Genomic DNA, 16,054 nt, shown 5'->3' with positions numbered 1-16,054 from the left:
AGTGTACATTAAAATTAGTATTACACGGTTTTCTTTGGGAGACATTGAATAAAACTTCAAATTAATCTGAATATTTAATTTGATTTTAAAATATTGAATGAATTTGTTACTAAATAATGTATTATTTCTTGTACTCTAAAATACTCACTATAAAACTATTAAGGCAAATTATAATATGATATAAATTTTGTAAAATTTGGGTATTTACAAAGCCAATAAAATGTTTGGAAAATTTGTAATAAAAAAGTAATAAAGATATAAACATCTGTGTTTCTGCAAAAAAAGCATCATGATTCTACTTGTGTGACTACAGTATGAGTCCATATCCTTACCTGTGATATTTTTTTTAACAAGCTTAACAGGTTCATATTTTGTGCTTTAGGTGGTCAGAGATAAACAAAAACATCATAATTCTAATGTGCTTTGATAAGTAGTAAAATGTTATCCATTATTCAACAACTACTTGAACGTGTTGAATCATAATTTTAAGTGAATTGTATTATGTTTTAAAATGATGTAGTCGGGTCTCCCTCGTGGCTCAGGTGGTTGAGCTCAGCGCTGTGATGTTGTCCACAGTCTCTGCAGTACGGATTCGATCCTGGCCTGCTGGCGAGGGTCCCACATGGCGCACAGACCTCTCCTGTATCGCCCACTACTCCCCCCAGCAGTGTGTTTCAGTCAGTCTGCGTGTTCTGTTCCCCCCTCTGTCTCTGGTGAATCCTCTCACACTCCCATTCATCTGACCTGTATCTCGGTTCTTATATATATGAATGAATAAATCTTTTTAAATAAATAAATAAATAAAATGATGTCGTTTTTTCACATTTCTGAAATGTCAAATGGAGCCATCTTAGAGGTCTGAATATAAAAATTAATCCTGTCCTTTCAAAGAAGGTCCTCCTCTGGCGTCATTCAATCTGCCCTGGCTCTCCAGCTACAGGACAAGCCAGAGCTTTCCCACAAAGTTTCACTGGATTCAGGTGTCAGGAGATGGGGTCTCTGATAACGTTGAAGGAGACATTGCTCTTCACATTTCTGCTTGAACTCTCCTTACCAGAGATAAGGTAAGTGGTCATTTACACTCCACAAGTAAATGGCCAAAGGAAAAAAAGAAAGAAAGAAACTAGAAAATGAATTGTGATTATTCTTTTATTAAATGAGAACAATCATTTTGGAGCATTAGGTTCAATGACTACATCTGGGGGCCCTTACTTTATTCAGAATATAAGATGGGCCTCCCTGATGGCTGGGGGTTAAGTTTCAGCATGCTACAAGCGCAAAGGCATCAGTCCTATCCCTGGCCAGGGATCTAACCAACCCACATATGGCACAGCAGACCTCTCCTGTCTCACCCGCTGCTCTCCTCAGCAGTGTATTTCAGTAGATTTGCCTGTTCTGCTCTCCGCTCTGTCTCTGGTGAATCCCCTCACCACCCCCACACCCCTGGCCTACAGTCCAGTTTTTCTATGCAACGTAAATTAATTAAATTAAATTATTAAAAAAAATATATATAAGATACCCAGAAATACATAAGCCAAAATGGATACTTGTATCTTTGTGTCTCTGGGCCGCAGGGTTGGGATTCATTTTATATGATTGACTCTATTTCCAGCAGGGCTTTAGGAACCCCGTTCCAACTAGTGACTGGGCCAGACACTCTCTCAGCGCCTGGTTGTGGAGGTGCTGAGCTGCTTCTTCTGTAATTTGTTATGTGTTGGAGAGTTCTTGTGGGTGCTTTTTGCTTTTTTATTTTAGAGTTTTACATTAGATCTGGCTTTGATCATTCACATTTCATAGAATTGCACAAGGTCAAACTCAGGATGTGAAGTGCGAGACAAAAAAAAAAAAAAAAGAATAATAATTACTCCTTTCATCCTGTTTACCGGATTCAGTTCAAAGCATTTAAGTGCTTTGTGTCCATTTTTCACACACACAATTTCTTTTTCTCTTTCATTATCATCACTTTCATCATCATCACAGTGTAGGGAAAGGAGAAATTTAGAATAACAAAGTTATTATGTTTGTAAGAAACATCCCCTTAATTGTTTTCTTAGGGAGAATTCAAGTCTGTTTGACAAAAATGGAACCTCTTACATTTTAATAACTCACACTCATTTCTCTAAATTTGCAAGATAGTGAATTGTATCAGTATTTATTTTATCTCATTATAATGAGTATTATATAAATTTTAAATCAAATAGATTATTGTTGATAAAATTTATGCCTCTGCTTGAAATATAATTATCAAGATTTTTTTTTAAACATCCTGATTAATAAAACACCCTGATTTTATCAAATTTAATTTGAATCTCTTTGAATTCATGGAACACACAGCGACTGATTCCAGATTTTCCCTGCATGAGATGACTGATGCCAGGGTGACTAAGCTTAGCAGTTTTTCTTTTCCTGTTAGATGATCTTGCTGTTCACCAAAGGAAGCTCCTATTCTTATTTTTTGGATCAATCCAGAAAACATTTTCCTAAATGTCACTGTGATGTTATAAGCTCAGTTTTATGGTGATGTTAGTGATGTATTTTAGAAAACTTGGAATGGCATTATCATTTTGATCCTAATTGTATATAACAAGCACTAAAATTATGATGAGCTGCATGTGATTTGATGTCTCCATTTCAGCACACATGAGCCAATGTGGAGAAAAGAAAACTTCATTTCTTTTTTAAGGTAAGCTGTTGGGAACATATGTATCAAACCAATGCAATTCATTCTTTAATAAGGTGAGAATTAAGAGCAATAAATTTATATGAAGATAGGTACAGTTTACAAAATACCATCTTTCAAAATATTTAAGTGTATTATATGAGTTATTCTTCTTGGAGATTTATGGTTTTTGGCTAAAAGTCTATTTTTGGCCAAAGCAAACTTGCATATTCAATAAAAATTTATAGTGCAGAAGAGCTTGGTAGTAAAATCAGTAATTCTTTTTCTTTTTGCTCTCACTTTGGTCCTTCAGCAAGTGGTACTGTAATAGGGTGGTCCCCAGGAAAGGGGGAGGTTCCCAGTTTCCTGACCCACCCAAGGGAGGGAGGAGCTGAGCAGAGAGAAGAAGCTGCAGAGGAGACTGAAGAAGGAAGAAAACAGGATGAAGAGCCAGAAGGAGACCTGAAGGAGGCACATGGAGTGGAGAGATAGGTGAAGAAACTGTGCTTGCCTTTTGGTCGTGGACTGGTTGAAACAGATTTGGGTGAGAGACCCGTGGGGAGGTGACAATGACGGTTTTTGTCTTGATGTTGATTTTGTTCTTTCCCCCCCAGACTTGTCTGCTTGTTTCTGATCCTTTTCTGTGGGTCCCCACTGGAAGATCTTTAGATTTGTGGCAGGCTTTGGGTCCTTGCTCTGGCCAATCCCATTTGGATGGACTTTTACCCACGAGGGGACGGGTAATTTTGGGTGCTTGATTTAGAAACTATATTCTTTGTCTTTTGTGTATTGTTTCCTAATTGTATTAAAGTTCCTTCCCATTAAAGTGTCATATGTTTTGTGTTGATGTGGAGGATGGCAGAACCCGTTTAGAGCAGGCAGGTTTGCGGGGTCTGGAGTGCCCCTCTCCCTACACTGTAACAGTACTGATTCTACCTGCTTTTTCTACTTTTATCTTTTCTTGCTATAAAAATATAGAGAGATGTTTCATCATTTTCTAGTCCAGGATGTGTCTTGGACTTCCTTGTCTCAGTAATCCAAGGTTCAGGAATATTCTTTCCCACCTCATCATATTATGTTTATTAATCAATTTATTACTATTACTCATAAGCTTACCTTCTGGATTATAAGGATTATTGATGGGACAAAAAAAATGGGTATCTTATCTGTTTGGTGGGATAGATGCTATCACTTTAAAGGGAAATTATCTCCAATGATGAACAGAAGAATAACTTGAACATCCCTTGGGAACAGGGAGTGCCTGGCACTGCCCACAGGGTGCAGGGTGAGCTCCTGTTAGGTGTTCCTCAGCCCCACATGACTCAGGTGCTGATGAGGGGATGTGACAGGTGAGTGTCACCAAGGCGGCCCCTCTGGTCCCAATACCTTCCTCTCAGTAGCCCCCAGGCCTGCCTCTCTTGCTCTCATGCCTATCTTCACCATCTTTTTCTCTACCCTGTGAGCTTAAGCTCCATTTTCTCATCATGGGAGTTTTTTCTTAGACTTCACACATTTCTTTTTTCAAACATGCTCCTCCAAACTCTACCTGCATAGAGAAAAGAAAGGGATCTGGGATACTAATATATCAAGTGCTGAGGTTTATTGGTGTGAGGGAAGCAAAGTTTTCAGTAGATCTTGCGGGGGGAGGGGAAGAAGTCACAACAGATATCTCTTTCTTTGGGTACAATAGTAGTTCAGGGTGGGGCACGGGTAAATGAAAATCTTGGGAGAATATTTAACTTGAAGGAATCTGGAAAGCAAATCACTATCCCAGATTATGTTGTCTTATTTATTTTTGTAGAAAAAGCCCATTTTAATGTAGTGTTTCATCTATGGTAATATTAAAATTACCATAATATTTTGATCATACTTTAATATTCAAAATTACAATGTACACAGCAAAATCTTATTTGGAAGTCAACTTCTAAATGGGGATAATGGAAGATTGTGTTTCCCGATAGCTAATCATGATCCAGGTATTTGCTCTGGTCTCTTATTCCAGACCTGCCCCACATGCAAATTCCCATTACTAGATACTTTTCTGAGGACAAAACTGTATAAATGGAGTTATGAGCATATTGCCTTAATGATATAACACAGTAAAAGTAATAGTAAAAATTCTAATACAAATAAGAACAAGGGAGCTGCTGTGGTCTAGTTCAAAGTTCTGAAGAGAAGGCCTTTGAACAACCAGTATTGAGGGAAAGATTGAAGGTTAATATGAAGGACACACTGAGTGTGGGCTCAGGCTAGCCGAGGCTGTGCCAGAGTACGTGTGTGTGAGAGTGTGTACTTGCAACAGTAATGGGATGTTTGCTTCTACCTTTTTGATCCCTGCCTACCCGAGCTGAGTTAAGGAGATGCGAAACACAAACAGACTGAGACAGGGAAATACCCACCACTCTGTGTAAAGAAAATGAAAATCCACACAATACAAAAATACAGAGAGATGCTTAATTTAAAATATATTGCATGTGTCTGTGGAGAAATACTGTCTGCTTTCAAATACAAGCCTTTTGAAGCCGCTTAGCTCTATCATGCCTGAAGTTTCTCACTGGCAAATGATTTTAATTTTGTATCTTCAACATTACTGCAGTTTCAGAAATAAATGATCTAAATTACACTAAGTGCTTTAATCAGTGTTTCATGCAATGCAAATAAAAAATATTTAATATTAATGTAGGGATATTTTATGTGTGGAATTTTATTACCCTGAGTCCCCACACTTAGGTTTGCCCTGTTCCAACTGTGTCCCAAATAATTTTTAAAATTTTGATAATTTGCTGTTCAATTGTTTAAAAAAAACAAAACAAAACAAAACAACCCAACTTGCTCTGATCTTTTACCAAAGACAAAGGGAGGCGCTGCGCAGGTACAGTGAGCACTTCCTGTATTGTGGTCCCGGAACAAATTAGAAACTTGTGATTTTGCCGCTTCTGGTTCACACTGTCCATCCAATCTCACCAGTAAAATGGTGACCACGAACAATGTTTAAAAACAGATTTTTCTCTTTTTCTTTTAGATATTTTCTTAACACAAACTCAACATTGCTAAGCCTCCAGCTCACTCTATGACCCCACCAGGATCTTCTGGAACAAGCACTCTGGGAGACTTCCTTGCATCTACCTGGAACATCTGTCCTCATGGCAGGTATGTGCAGCCAGAGCCATACAATTAAACAATAAAAACAACTAGAAGGCGTATGTCATGGGTATTGCTAATTTCAGGGCAGGATTGGGAAAATAGTGAGATTTTTAGATATATCACATGTCAGTATTTTCCACTTAATTTTATTTTCATGATTCTTCATTCTGTCATATAGAAATTATTTTGTGAAGCTTTTCCAACAATTTTTAAGGATGGATTTGACAGGGATAGAATGCAATATTTATGTGACTGATTCACCAGGTTAAATGAACAGCACAATCTGAGCATAAAAATAAGTAGGGAATATCGAATATTAATGGAAATGTTTACAAGTTTATAAAATTTACCATTTCTGTTGTGACATCCAAATGCTACCCTGTTCACATTTGACACACTAGACTTTTAATGCCAACACTTTTAGGTGTGTGTGTGCTGATGTTAATGCAGAATCTTCTAAATTTTTTTGAGGGGAAATGTGTGATAGAAAGTAAATTTTGGGAAGAAAGAAATGCAGTGCCCAATACATAGTTGCTGTTTTTATATAATTGTTTAAAATATGCAAAATAAATGCTGGTCCCAGGGTGTCTCAAGTAATTTTTTGGGGACGATATTATCATCTCAAGTCCAGGGTGTCCTCTGTCTTTTCTCCCCATACGACCTCCACAGAGTTATGAGCAGCTGACATCACTCCAGGCAGGGAATGCCCTGAGATTAGAAAGGCACAGTCCTAGGTACTTTTTTATAAAGATAGTATATGTTACCTGAATGAAAGACTCTGAAACAAGGTAAACACATTTCTTTTCTGAGTTAGATGCTACTAGCTTTGATACTTTGAGTCATAACATTATTAATGGATCCAGTTTTCCCATCTGCCTAATGGGAATTATATCTCTTGTGATTTTTATTTATAAAATAAAAATAAATCTGGTATAAAGAACAAACCAGAAATTTGCACCTCATCACTTCTACTCCAGATATCTAAATTTCCAAAAAATAAATATTAAATCCATGTCAATGACATGCATTTGGGAAAGAAGAAAAAGTATGGATAATGTCACAAAAGGATAGATTTTGCCATTATTTGGAGTTTTCCATGGATTGTCTTCATTTTTCCAAACCGAAAACATTTTTTTGGATTCTCCTGTGCTAGTTTCTGCCTTTAAGAACTTGTGTTCCCGTGTCTTTCCTTGAAGTCATTACCCTACCTCTCTTTTTCTACAGCTTTTCAGACCACTTCATGGAGGTGGATTTCTGGGATCTTAGGAGTAACATGCCTTTCGCTGATGGCTACTTTGGGAATTGTGTTGAAAAACTGTAAGTTTTTCTAGTCAAGTTTGTATAAAGTTCAGAGCATCGATGAAATAATTTACTGAAGCTTTCATTTACTAATATGGAATATTTTATTGTTTCACAAACTTGTATCTAATAATTTCTAATCATTTCTGATGGCATTTCATAAACTAGATATTGAAACAACACTCTCTCCAGGAGCCACCCTCAAATCCCAGGAAGGTAGGTTCCATACTTTGTAAACCTTCGGGTGAGTAGAGGATGAAATATGCAGGTTCCTGTTTTTCTCACAAGGAATAATGATGGAATATTGTGATCTAGTTATGCAAGTTGATATACTAATTGCAGGATAGTCTCATTTCATTGTCTTCCATTGTAAGAATTATTAAATTATTTGAATATGCATTATTTATATATTTAAATAAGGAAAATATTAACCTGAAATAACTTAGCTTTTCCTACATGAGCATTCACATTTAAGTAATAAAAAATTAGTTCCCAACTAATTCTAATTTCCTAACTGTGTTTGCTCATAACCCATGAATTTATGTCTTTACCTTTGCTTTTTGCATCTTCCATGACTGAGAATGTAGTACACAGATTTCAGTAGTTCTAAGCCCTACTTATCAGTGAAAGTCAGCTCAAAGCCCACTATTTTTTATTAATATATTTTATTTTATATAATTCTTACATCATTATTCATTTTTGCACAATATATGCATTTTCATTTTGGTTATATTCCCCATACAATTCCCACCCCCCCCTTATATTCTCTCCTCTCTTCCCCCCTCCCCCATAGTGTGTCTCTGGTTTATAGTTGCTTGTTGATTTTGATTTTTTCTTTATTATTATAATTAGTCTTTTTCCCGGTCCCTTATTTAGGTTTTCTGAATTCCTGCTATGAGTGAGACCATCCGGTATTTTTCTTTTTGCTCAGTAAAATAAGTCAAAGCCCAATTTTTAATGTATTTCATCTAAATGTTTTCTAAGTTGTCTTAGTATCTTTTGTGATCATTTTTCACTTCATTTTATTCCTTAGATATTTTTCTAGTTCTGTTGGATTAGAAATGACACATATCATTGTGCACAGTTAAGGCATGTAATGTGTTGATTTGATAAAGCTACACAGTGCAATATGGTGGCACCATAGTATTAGCTAACACCTCCATGGCAAGAAAAATTAGATCTATTTTTTTTGTTGTTTTTGCAAAAGTGAGTATATAATAGAGTACTGCTAACTACAACTACAATGCTGTGCATTAGATCCTCAGAGTTTAAGTTTATAACCTTTCTTCATCATCTCCTCATTCCCCCCACCCCACATCCCAGTTAACCACATTCTATTCTACACCTGCAACATCATTCATTTGGCAAAGATTTGCTTGCTTACCAGGTGTCATGACTTTTGTTACTGAGGATAGTGATTTCTCAAAGTGCTATTTTAAGCTATTTTTTTCAAATGTTCCTTTAGAAAATGAATTATGTACCCTATATATCAGAATTCTCCCAATGTACCATCTATTGATACTATATGATTCAGGGAATGTGATTAAATATATCTCTCATTTAAAGTTCTCTTGGATCTCACTTATTCCTAGATCCAGTTATTCCTAGATTTAGAAAGGAAAATAGATTAAACAGAACACTGTAACTGCCTCTAGACCATCCAGTTTTATGCCCAGATAGAGTTTCAAATAATTTGTAGAAATAAAATGAAAAATAATTTTTGAATGAGTAAAGAGCACTGAAAAACAATATCCAATGTCAACAGTTATGGTTTACTTTTCTCTTAGATTCTAGATATAGTTCTTGCCAAGAAAGATGGGTCGGCTATCAATGCAACTGTTACTTCATTTCCAGTGAATTAAAAACTTGGAAAGAAAGTAGGGATTTTTGTGCTTCAAGGAATTCCACTCTACTTCAGATGCACAATAAAGATGAATTGGCATGTATTTAATTCTTATTTCCTATACATTTTTTGATCTAGGAAAATGTACTACCTAAGTAAACTGAATGATTCCAGTCTTTAATCAGATAGTAAATGGAGAGAGAATTTTTGAACTAATGACTTACTAATATCCTTTCACTTTAAACAATCATAAAACTTACAAAAATTGTCAAAGATGTGAGTTATTGAATTACATTCAAGACAAATGTCATATAAAATACAAAAAACATTTTAGAAAGAATTCGAAGGCGATATAAGTGTGTTTTATTAAGATATCAAGTAAAACCAGTAACTTTTATCCCTTTGATTTTATAGTTGATTCTGTAATTCTGTATATTTTGTCATCATTTTAGTATGAAATGTATTATCATAACAATTATCCAATTCCTAAGAAGTTAAATATAGGTTGAGAAGTTTATATCCACAAAATTCTTCCTCTTAGACACTGATACAGAATCAGTTTGAATGTTGGCCTACTGTGAAGGAAGTGTTCCACGAAAATTCTAACTTCCTTCAAAATATAATAGATAATATATTACCATGTGTATAATAATTTTTTCATTCTGTCTAGACATGAGCTTTTGGGTTTTTTCCATAAGTAGATGGGCCTCAGATGAGGATGGAGGCGACCTGTCACCACCTCCTAAACCAAATGTTAAAAGTAATTTCAGTTTGTGTGATTGAGAGGGTGAATCTGATGCTGAACATTAACTTTAAAAATATGTATTGATATATTATCCCACAGTACATTTAATTAGGTCAATTTGTTTCTGTTTCTAAGCAGCACTTTATGAAGCTCAGTAAATACTTCTACTGGATTGGAGTCACCTACAGTGCAGAACACAGTGCCTGGGTGTGGGAGGATGGCTCTGTGGTCTCTCAGGATCTGTAAGTTTCTTTTTTTTTTAAAGATTTATTCATTCATTCATTCATTCATTCATTCATTCATTTATTTATACAAGCACTGGGTACAGGCAGAAGCGCGGAGGGTGAGAGAATTCACCAGAGCCAGAGCAGGGAACGAAACAGGCTAAATACACTGACTAAATACACTGCTGAGGGGAGCAGTGGGCGAGTCAAGAGAGGTCTGTGCACCATGTGGGACCCTTGCCAGTGGCCAGGGATCGAACTGGGGCTTTAGAAGCTGCAGGCAGCTTTGCAATCCAGTGCTCAACCGCTGCGCCACCGGGGAGGCCCAGGTTCTACAAGTTTCTGCCAATCTTGGGTTTTTCTGTTCTGTATGAGTATATGTTTATCTCACCACTGAATGTGGCCAAGACAGTCTTCCTAGGCCATGAGAATATAGAAAAAATAGATTTAAGAGAATAAAAATTTTAGCTGCAAATAGAAAATATGTTATGCTCAAGTGATATGAAGTTTGTGTGCTTGTGGCCATAATAGAGCTTGTGATGCATGGATTTTTTCCCCTATGCTCTGTGTGTGTTTACACAGAAATTACATTCACAGGAGTCATGCAGAGAAAACACAGTCATTTTCTTTATTTTTCTGGAATCCAGTATTCCCAGCTCCAACCCCCAATTTTGATTACAATTTCTAGACTAATTTTCTGTGTATTTATAATTTTTTAATCTCATCTTTATTCATAAACATGGGACTTTCAACATGTATTCCCTGATTTGTTTTCTAGGCTAGCTTAGTCAAAACATCTTTAAGCAAAGTTGAAGTAGAGTGTATATCAGATCCATTAAAGCAATATCAAAATAAAAAACAAACCAACCCTGATCTCTGTGTTATTGCTTATTGAGACAATAGCCCTGTTTCATAATGTTGCATTCTATAATCATCAAAACTGTGGTTATTGACTAGAAAATATACTGACTCAATCTGTAATGAATCATTCGAATACTTTGAAAAAGTCTATCATATACTAAAGGTTTCATCCCTGAATATTCTTATTTCTTTTTCCCATATGTTAACATTTTATTTTTCATTACAGACTGCCAAACTCTCAAACTGCCAACCCAATGACCTGCGTAGTATACGGAAGAGCCAATGGTATTTGGGATGAACCTTGCACATCAAAAAACATGTATATCTGTCAGCAACAACTTATTTAGGTGTTTCTTCGGGCAGAAGTGGGCTATGATGGTTCATCTTAAGAATGGTAATTTTACTACTTGAACTGTTACAGTTATGTATTTCTAGAATCTGTAAAATGTTTCTAGCTGTGTTTGAACATATAATTTTCATATATTTGAAAATATTAATAACTGATGAATATGTGTACTTATACTTGAAATTATAAAGCATCAAGATAAAATTGTAATGGATATTTTAATAAACACATGTTCAACCTTGAGTTAAATATTTCTTATGAATATCATTTTGTATATTTTCTCTGCAGAAATTTAAATAAAAAAATATTTGCGTCAAATGATATATGTCAACATCCCTTCAGTCTTTTGTATCACACACTAAGTTTGCAAAAAGTCATCTTTATATCTTTATATCTTGCTTCTGGAAATTAGTTCTTTCTGGATATCTGTATAGATATATTCTTATATATAAATGCTTAAACATTCACAATTTTCTATTATATGTCTCAGTGTATGACTTTTTGCATTTTGATAGCTAGTTGTTCCATTGATTTCATGAATTGTGTAGTAAATTAATTCCTCCAAGTGTTAGAGGAACAGTAGAAGTAACTCTGAGACTGTGATTGAAATGCTGAATGAGCTCTACCCCTGCCATTTTTACAGAATCAAAACCCATCTTCAAGCCAATAAGATCTCAGACACCTAGGCCTATGACTCCCAGCATTCTCTGAATTTGATTTGAACAGAAGCCTCTAGCAACTCTGGGGAGAGTTAAGCATTTATGCTTGGCTTAAAACCTGAGAGCATGCTCTCAACTCTTTGATTTCCAGGTTGTCTTGCACCTTGGTGACTCATACCTCAGATGATATTACTGGTGGGAAGTATCATCCAATCTCTCTTTCTCTCTCTTTTCTCTTTCCACTCCCTTTATAAATAAAACTTAAAAAAAAAAAATCACTCTCGGGCCTCCCTGGTAGCGCAGCGGTTGAGTGCTGGGTTGAGAAGCTGCCTGCAGCCTCTGCAGCGCCAGTTCGATCCCTGGCCGAGGGCCAAGGGTCCCACATGGCGCGCAGACTTCTGCCGCTCCCGCTGCTCCCCTCAGCAGTGTATTTCGTCAATCTGCCTGCTCTGCTCTCCACTCTGACTCTGGTGAATTCTCTCACCCTCCTGCGCTTCTGACTGTACTCAGTGCTTGTATAAATAAATAAAATTAAAAAAAAAAAATTCACTCTCTGTTTCTTCTTTTGGCACTCTCCATTCAAATTCTAAAACACAAGGGCAGTCACACACCCAGATTATTCCATATCTTTTGCAGTTGTCCTGTAACAACTTGGTGTCCAACAGCAGGGTCATCACACTTGTGGGTGACCAGCCCAAAGGACCCTTCCTTATGTTGGTCATTGTAATTTCATTATGAGTTTGTGACTGCAGCAGGATATTTCTGTCTCTAATTTAGAAGAGCTGGGTTTTACTTTAGTAAATTTCTGTGACGACCTAGAATTTGGTTCAATCATTAGTTTAGGAATATCTTCATATTTTTTCTTTAAATCATGACTTGACAGTTTTGTAAAGTCTAGTGTATAGAAGGTTATTTTGGTTTTATGGAAGGTCCTGTGAACATATTTATGGTACTTAGTTGCAGCATGTTAATATGATCTAAAATTGACAATAAAGACAGTTATTTAACATGTGGACTGAAACAGTTCTTTGCTTATTTCCAGAGATGCTTCATTGTCAGTTTTTTGTTGTTTTTTTTTTTATAGAGGCATGTTTTTATTTATTTATTTGTTTGTTTGTTTTGTTTATACATGCACTGGGTACAGTCAGAAGTGCGGGAGGGTGAGAGAATTCACCAGAGCCAGAGCAGGAAAGAGAACAGGCAGACCGAGGAAATACACTGCTGAGGGGAGCAGTGGGCGCAGCAGGAGAGGTCTGCCTTGTCATGTGGGACCCTCACCGGTGGCCGGGGATTGAACAGGCACTGCAGAGGCTGCGGGCAGCTTCGCAACCCAGCACTCAACCGCTGCGCTACCGGGGAGGCCCTCATTGTCAGTTTTTGACTCTTGGGAAAAATAAAGACAGTAAGCTAACTGATAAGCTATGGCAAGTTGATTCATTTTCCAAATTTCAAGTGGAACTTAGGGACAATTAGTTTAATATTTGAATCTCAAATTATAATTGAGATAATCATTTAAATGCCTGTTTCTATTTGATGGGGCTCTGCATGAAACTTCTCCTGTAACTTCTGAAACCACTTTTCAAGATACAAATATCAGCAGCTTCGCCAGAGTTGATATTTGTCTCCATGCAAATAGGAATATGGTGGAACTTATTCTTGAAGGTTTCATGGTTCTCACTGCTTAAATGAATTCTTTCTCCTGTTTGCTTGTATTATTTGCCCTTTACAAGGGTTACTTGAAATGCTCTTTTGCAACCTTACAATTTCCATATCTTAAAACTTGGAGATTCTTTTAATATTTAAACACCTTTTCTAATTTCCATAATTTTATACCTTTTGAAATCTTTTTATATATCCTAGTGCAGTTTGTTGAACATCTCTCTCTATAGGACTAGATAGCAAGCATTTTCAACTTTGTGGGTCAATCTCTGTTGGAGACTCAGTTCTGCCATTGTAATGAAAAAGGAGACTTGGATAATAGATAATGGTTTATGTGTGCTACAAAATAATTTATTCACAAAAACAGATGTGGGACAAATTTGGGAATTTTCTGGTTTTTCTTCTGCTGTGGTTTCTACTTTTATGCCATTGTCATTAAAATAAAATGTTTGGGGCCTCCCTGGTGGTGCAGCAGCTGAGCATTGGGCTGCAAAGCTGCCAGCAGCCTCTGCAGCGCCGGTTCGATCCCCGGCCACTGGCAAGGGTCCCACATGGTGCGACAGACCTCTCCTGCTGTGCCCGCTGCTCCCCTCAGCAGTGTATTTGGTCACTCTGCCTGTTCTGTTCCCTGCTCTGGCTCTGGTGAATTCTCTCACCCTCCCGCGCTTCTGACTGTACCCAATGCTTGTATAAATAAATAAATAAATAAATAAATAAATAGATAAATAAATAAATAAATAGATAAATCTTTAAAAAAAATGTTTGATTTCAGACTTCATAAATGTGTTTAGATTTATCACACATCTCTCCCCCAATCTAAAAATCAAATTAAACCATATAAGATTCATGCCCTTTTGTTATAGGACAGGGAGAGGGGCAGCCCAAACCCCGCAAACCTGCCTATTCTAAGTGGGTTCTGCCATCCGCCGCATCAACACAAAACATATGAGACTTTAATGGGAAGGAACTTTAATAAAACTAGGAAACAACACAGGTAAGGCAGAGTCTAGTTTCTAAATGAAGCACCCAAAGTTACCCGTCCCCTCGTGGGTAAAAGTCCATCCATATGGGATCAGACCAGAACAAGGCCCCTAAGCCTGCCACAAGTCTAAAGCATCTTCCAGTGGGGACCCACAGAAAAGGGTCACAAACAACCAGACAAGCCCGGAAGGAAAAGAGCAAAATCAACATCAAGATAAAAGCTGCCATTGTCACCTCCCCACGGGTCTCACCCACATCTGTGTCACCCAGTCCACGACCAAAAGACAAGCGCAGTTTCTTCATGTGTCTCTAGGCTCCATGCGCCTCCTCCAGGTCTCCTTCTGGCTCCATCCTGCTTCCTTCCTCAGTCTCTTCTGCAGCTTCTCCTCTTCCTGCTCAGCTCCACCCTCCCTTGGGTGGGGCAGGGAACCTCCCCCTTTCCTGGGGACCACCCTGTTACACTTTCAACATCTTCAGAGATACAGATGCCACAATCTTCAAATTATATATAATATATAATACATGAAAAAAACTTATTTGCAATAGTGAAAAACTGATGAAATATTTGGAACTATACTTAGCAAAGACTGTTCATAATATATATGAAAAGTATGTCAAAGATTTCAGAAAGACAAAAAGTAGACTTTAGAAAGGCAAAGACATCTGTTTTGGGTAAAAACCCTTGCTTAAGTTAATTTATATGTTTGAAATGATCCCTATAAACATCTAATAACTGATGGTCTGAACAAGTTGACATTGAAGTTCATGTGAAAGACAGATAATAGACTATGCAGACTATGAAAGGTGAACTCTGAAGAATTACTTTGTCTACCAATATTGAAATGAACTTCAAAATCCCCCATTTATAACAGTTTGGTGGCCAGCAACACAGAAATAGACAGACCAATGGAATAGAATGAAAAGGCCAAAAGTTGTCTCAACTACATATAGAAATTCAAATATGATATAGACAGTATTGTCAAACATGGGCTTCTTTTTTTTTTTTTATAAATTTATTTATATATTTATATAAGCACTGGGTACAGTCAGAAGGGCGGGAGGGTGAGGGAATTCACCAGAGCCAGAGCGGAGAGCAGATCTGGCAAACTGACGAAATACACTGCTGAGGGGAACAGTGGGAGGCAGGAGAGATCTGTGCCCATGTGGGACCCTCGCCTGGGGGCCGGGGATCGAACTGGCGCTGCAGAGGCTGCGGGCAGCTTCGCAACCCAGTGCTCAACCACTGTGCCACCAGAGAGGCCCAAACATGGGCTTCTTAATAGATATTCTGTCCGACATCTGGAGAGTCATTTGTAAAAGGTTAAAATTGGATATATTCCTCAAGCTATATATATAGGAAGAAAAAAAAAAAACTTGAAAGGGATCATAGGTATATTAAAGGAATCTAAATACATACTGGAATAGATGTGGAAACACTTTTCTATGATCTGGAGAAAAGCTTTCTGATTATCCTCAACAATTAGAGGCAAAAATCTGGCCTAGCATAAAACACCAAAAACAAAGTCAAATACAAAATACAATTAGAAAAATATTTCCAACATATATTACAGGTAAAAGACTAAATTTCTTCATATCCAAAGAATGATTAAATACTGAGGGAAAAAGACCAAAAT

At 37.0% G+C, this 16,054-nt stretch overlaps 1 protein-coding gene across 1 annotated transcript; it reads left to right on the top strand.

The window, feature by feature from the left end:
* The first annotated feature begins 7,074 nt into the window (after nucleotides 1–7,074).
* On the top strand, nucleotides 7,075–11,122 carry LOC119247016 (natural killer cells antigen CD94-like). The gene is made up of 5 exons (XM_037513242.2): nucleotides 7,075–7,120; nucleotides 7,256–7,318; nucleotides 8,890–9,041; nucleotides 9,829–9,932; nucleotides 11,002–11,122. The coding sequence occupies exons 1-5, from the start codon at nucleotides 7,090–7,092 to the stop codon at nucleotides 11,120–11,122; spliced, it is 471 nt and encodes a 156-aa protein (XP_037369139.2). The 5' UTR covers nucleotides 7,075–7,089.
* Nucleotides 11,123–16,054: the final 4,932 nt, after the last annotated feature.

This window comes from Talpa occidentalis, unplaced genomic scaffold (assembly GCF_014898055.3).
Source record: "Talpa occidentalis isolate TD23 unplaced genomic scaffold, MPIMG_talOcc4v2.1 talOcc4.16, whole genome shotgun sequence".
NCBI classification, from domain to species: domain Eukaryota; kingdom Metazoa; phylum Chordata; class Mammalia; order Eulipotyphla; family Talpidae; genus Talpa; species Talpa occidentalis.
The sequence above is the reverse complement of the archived record's forward strand: the minus strand, read 5'-3'. Positions and strand labels throughout refer to the sequence as shown.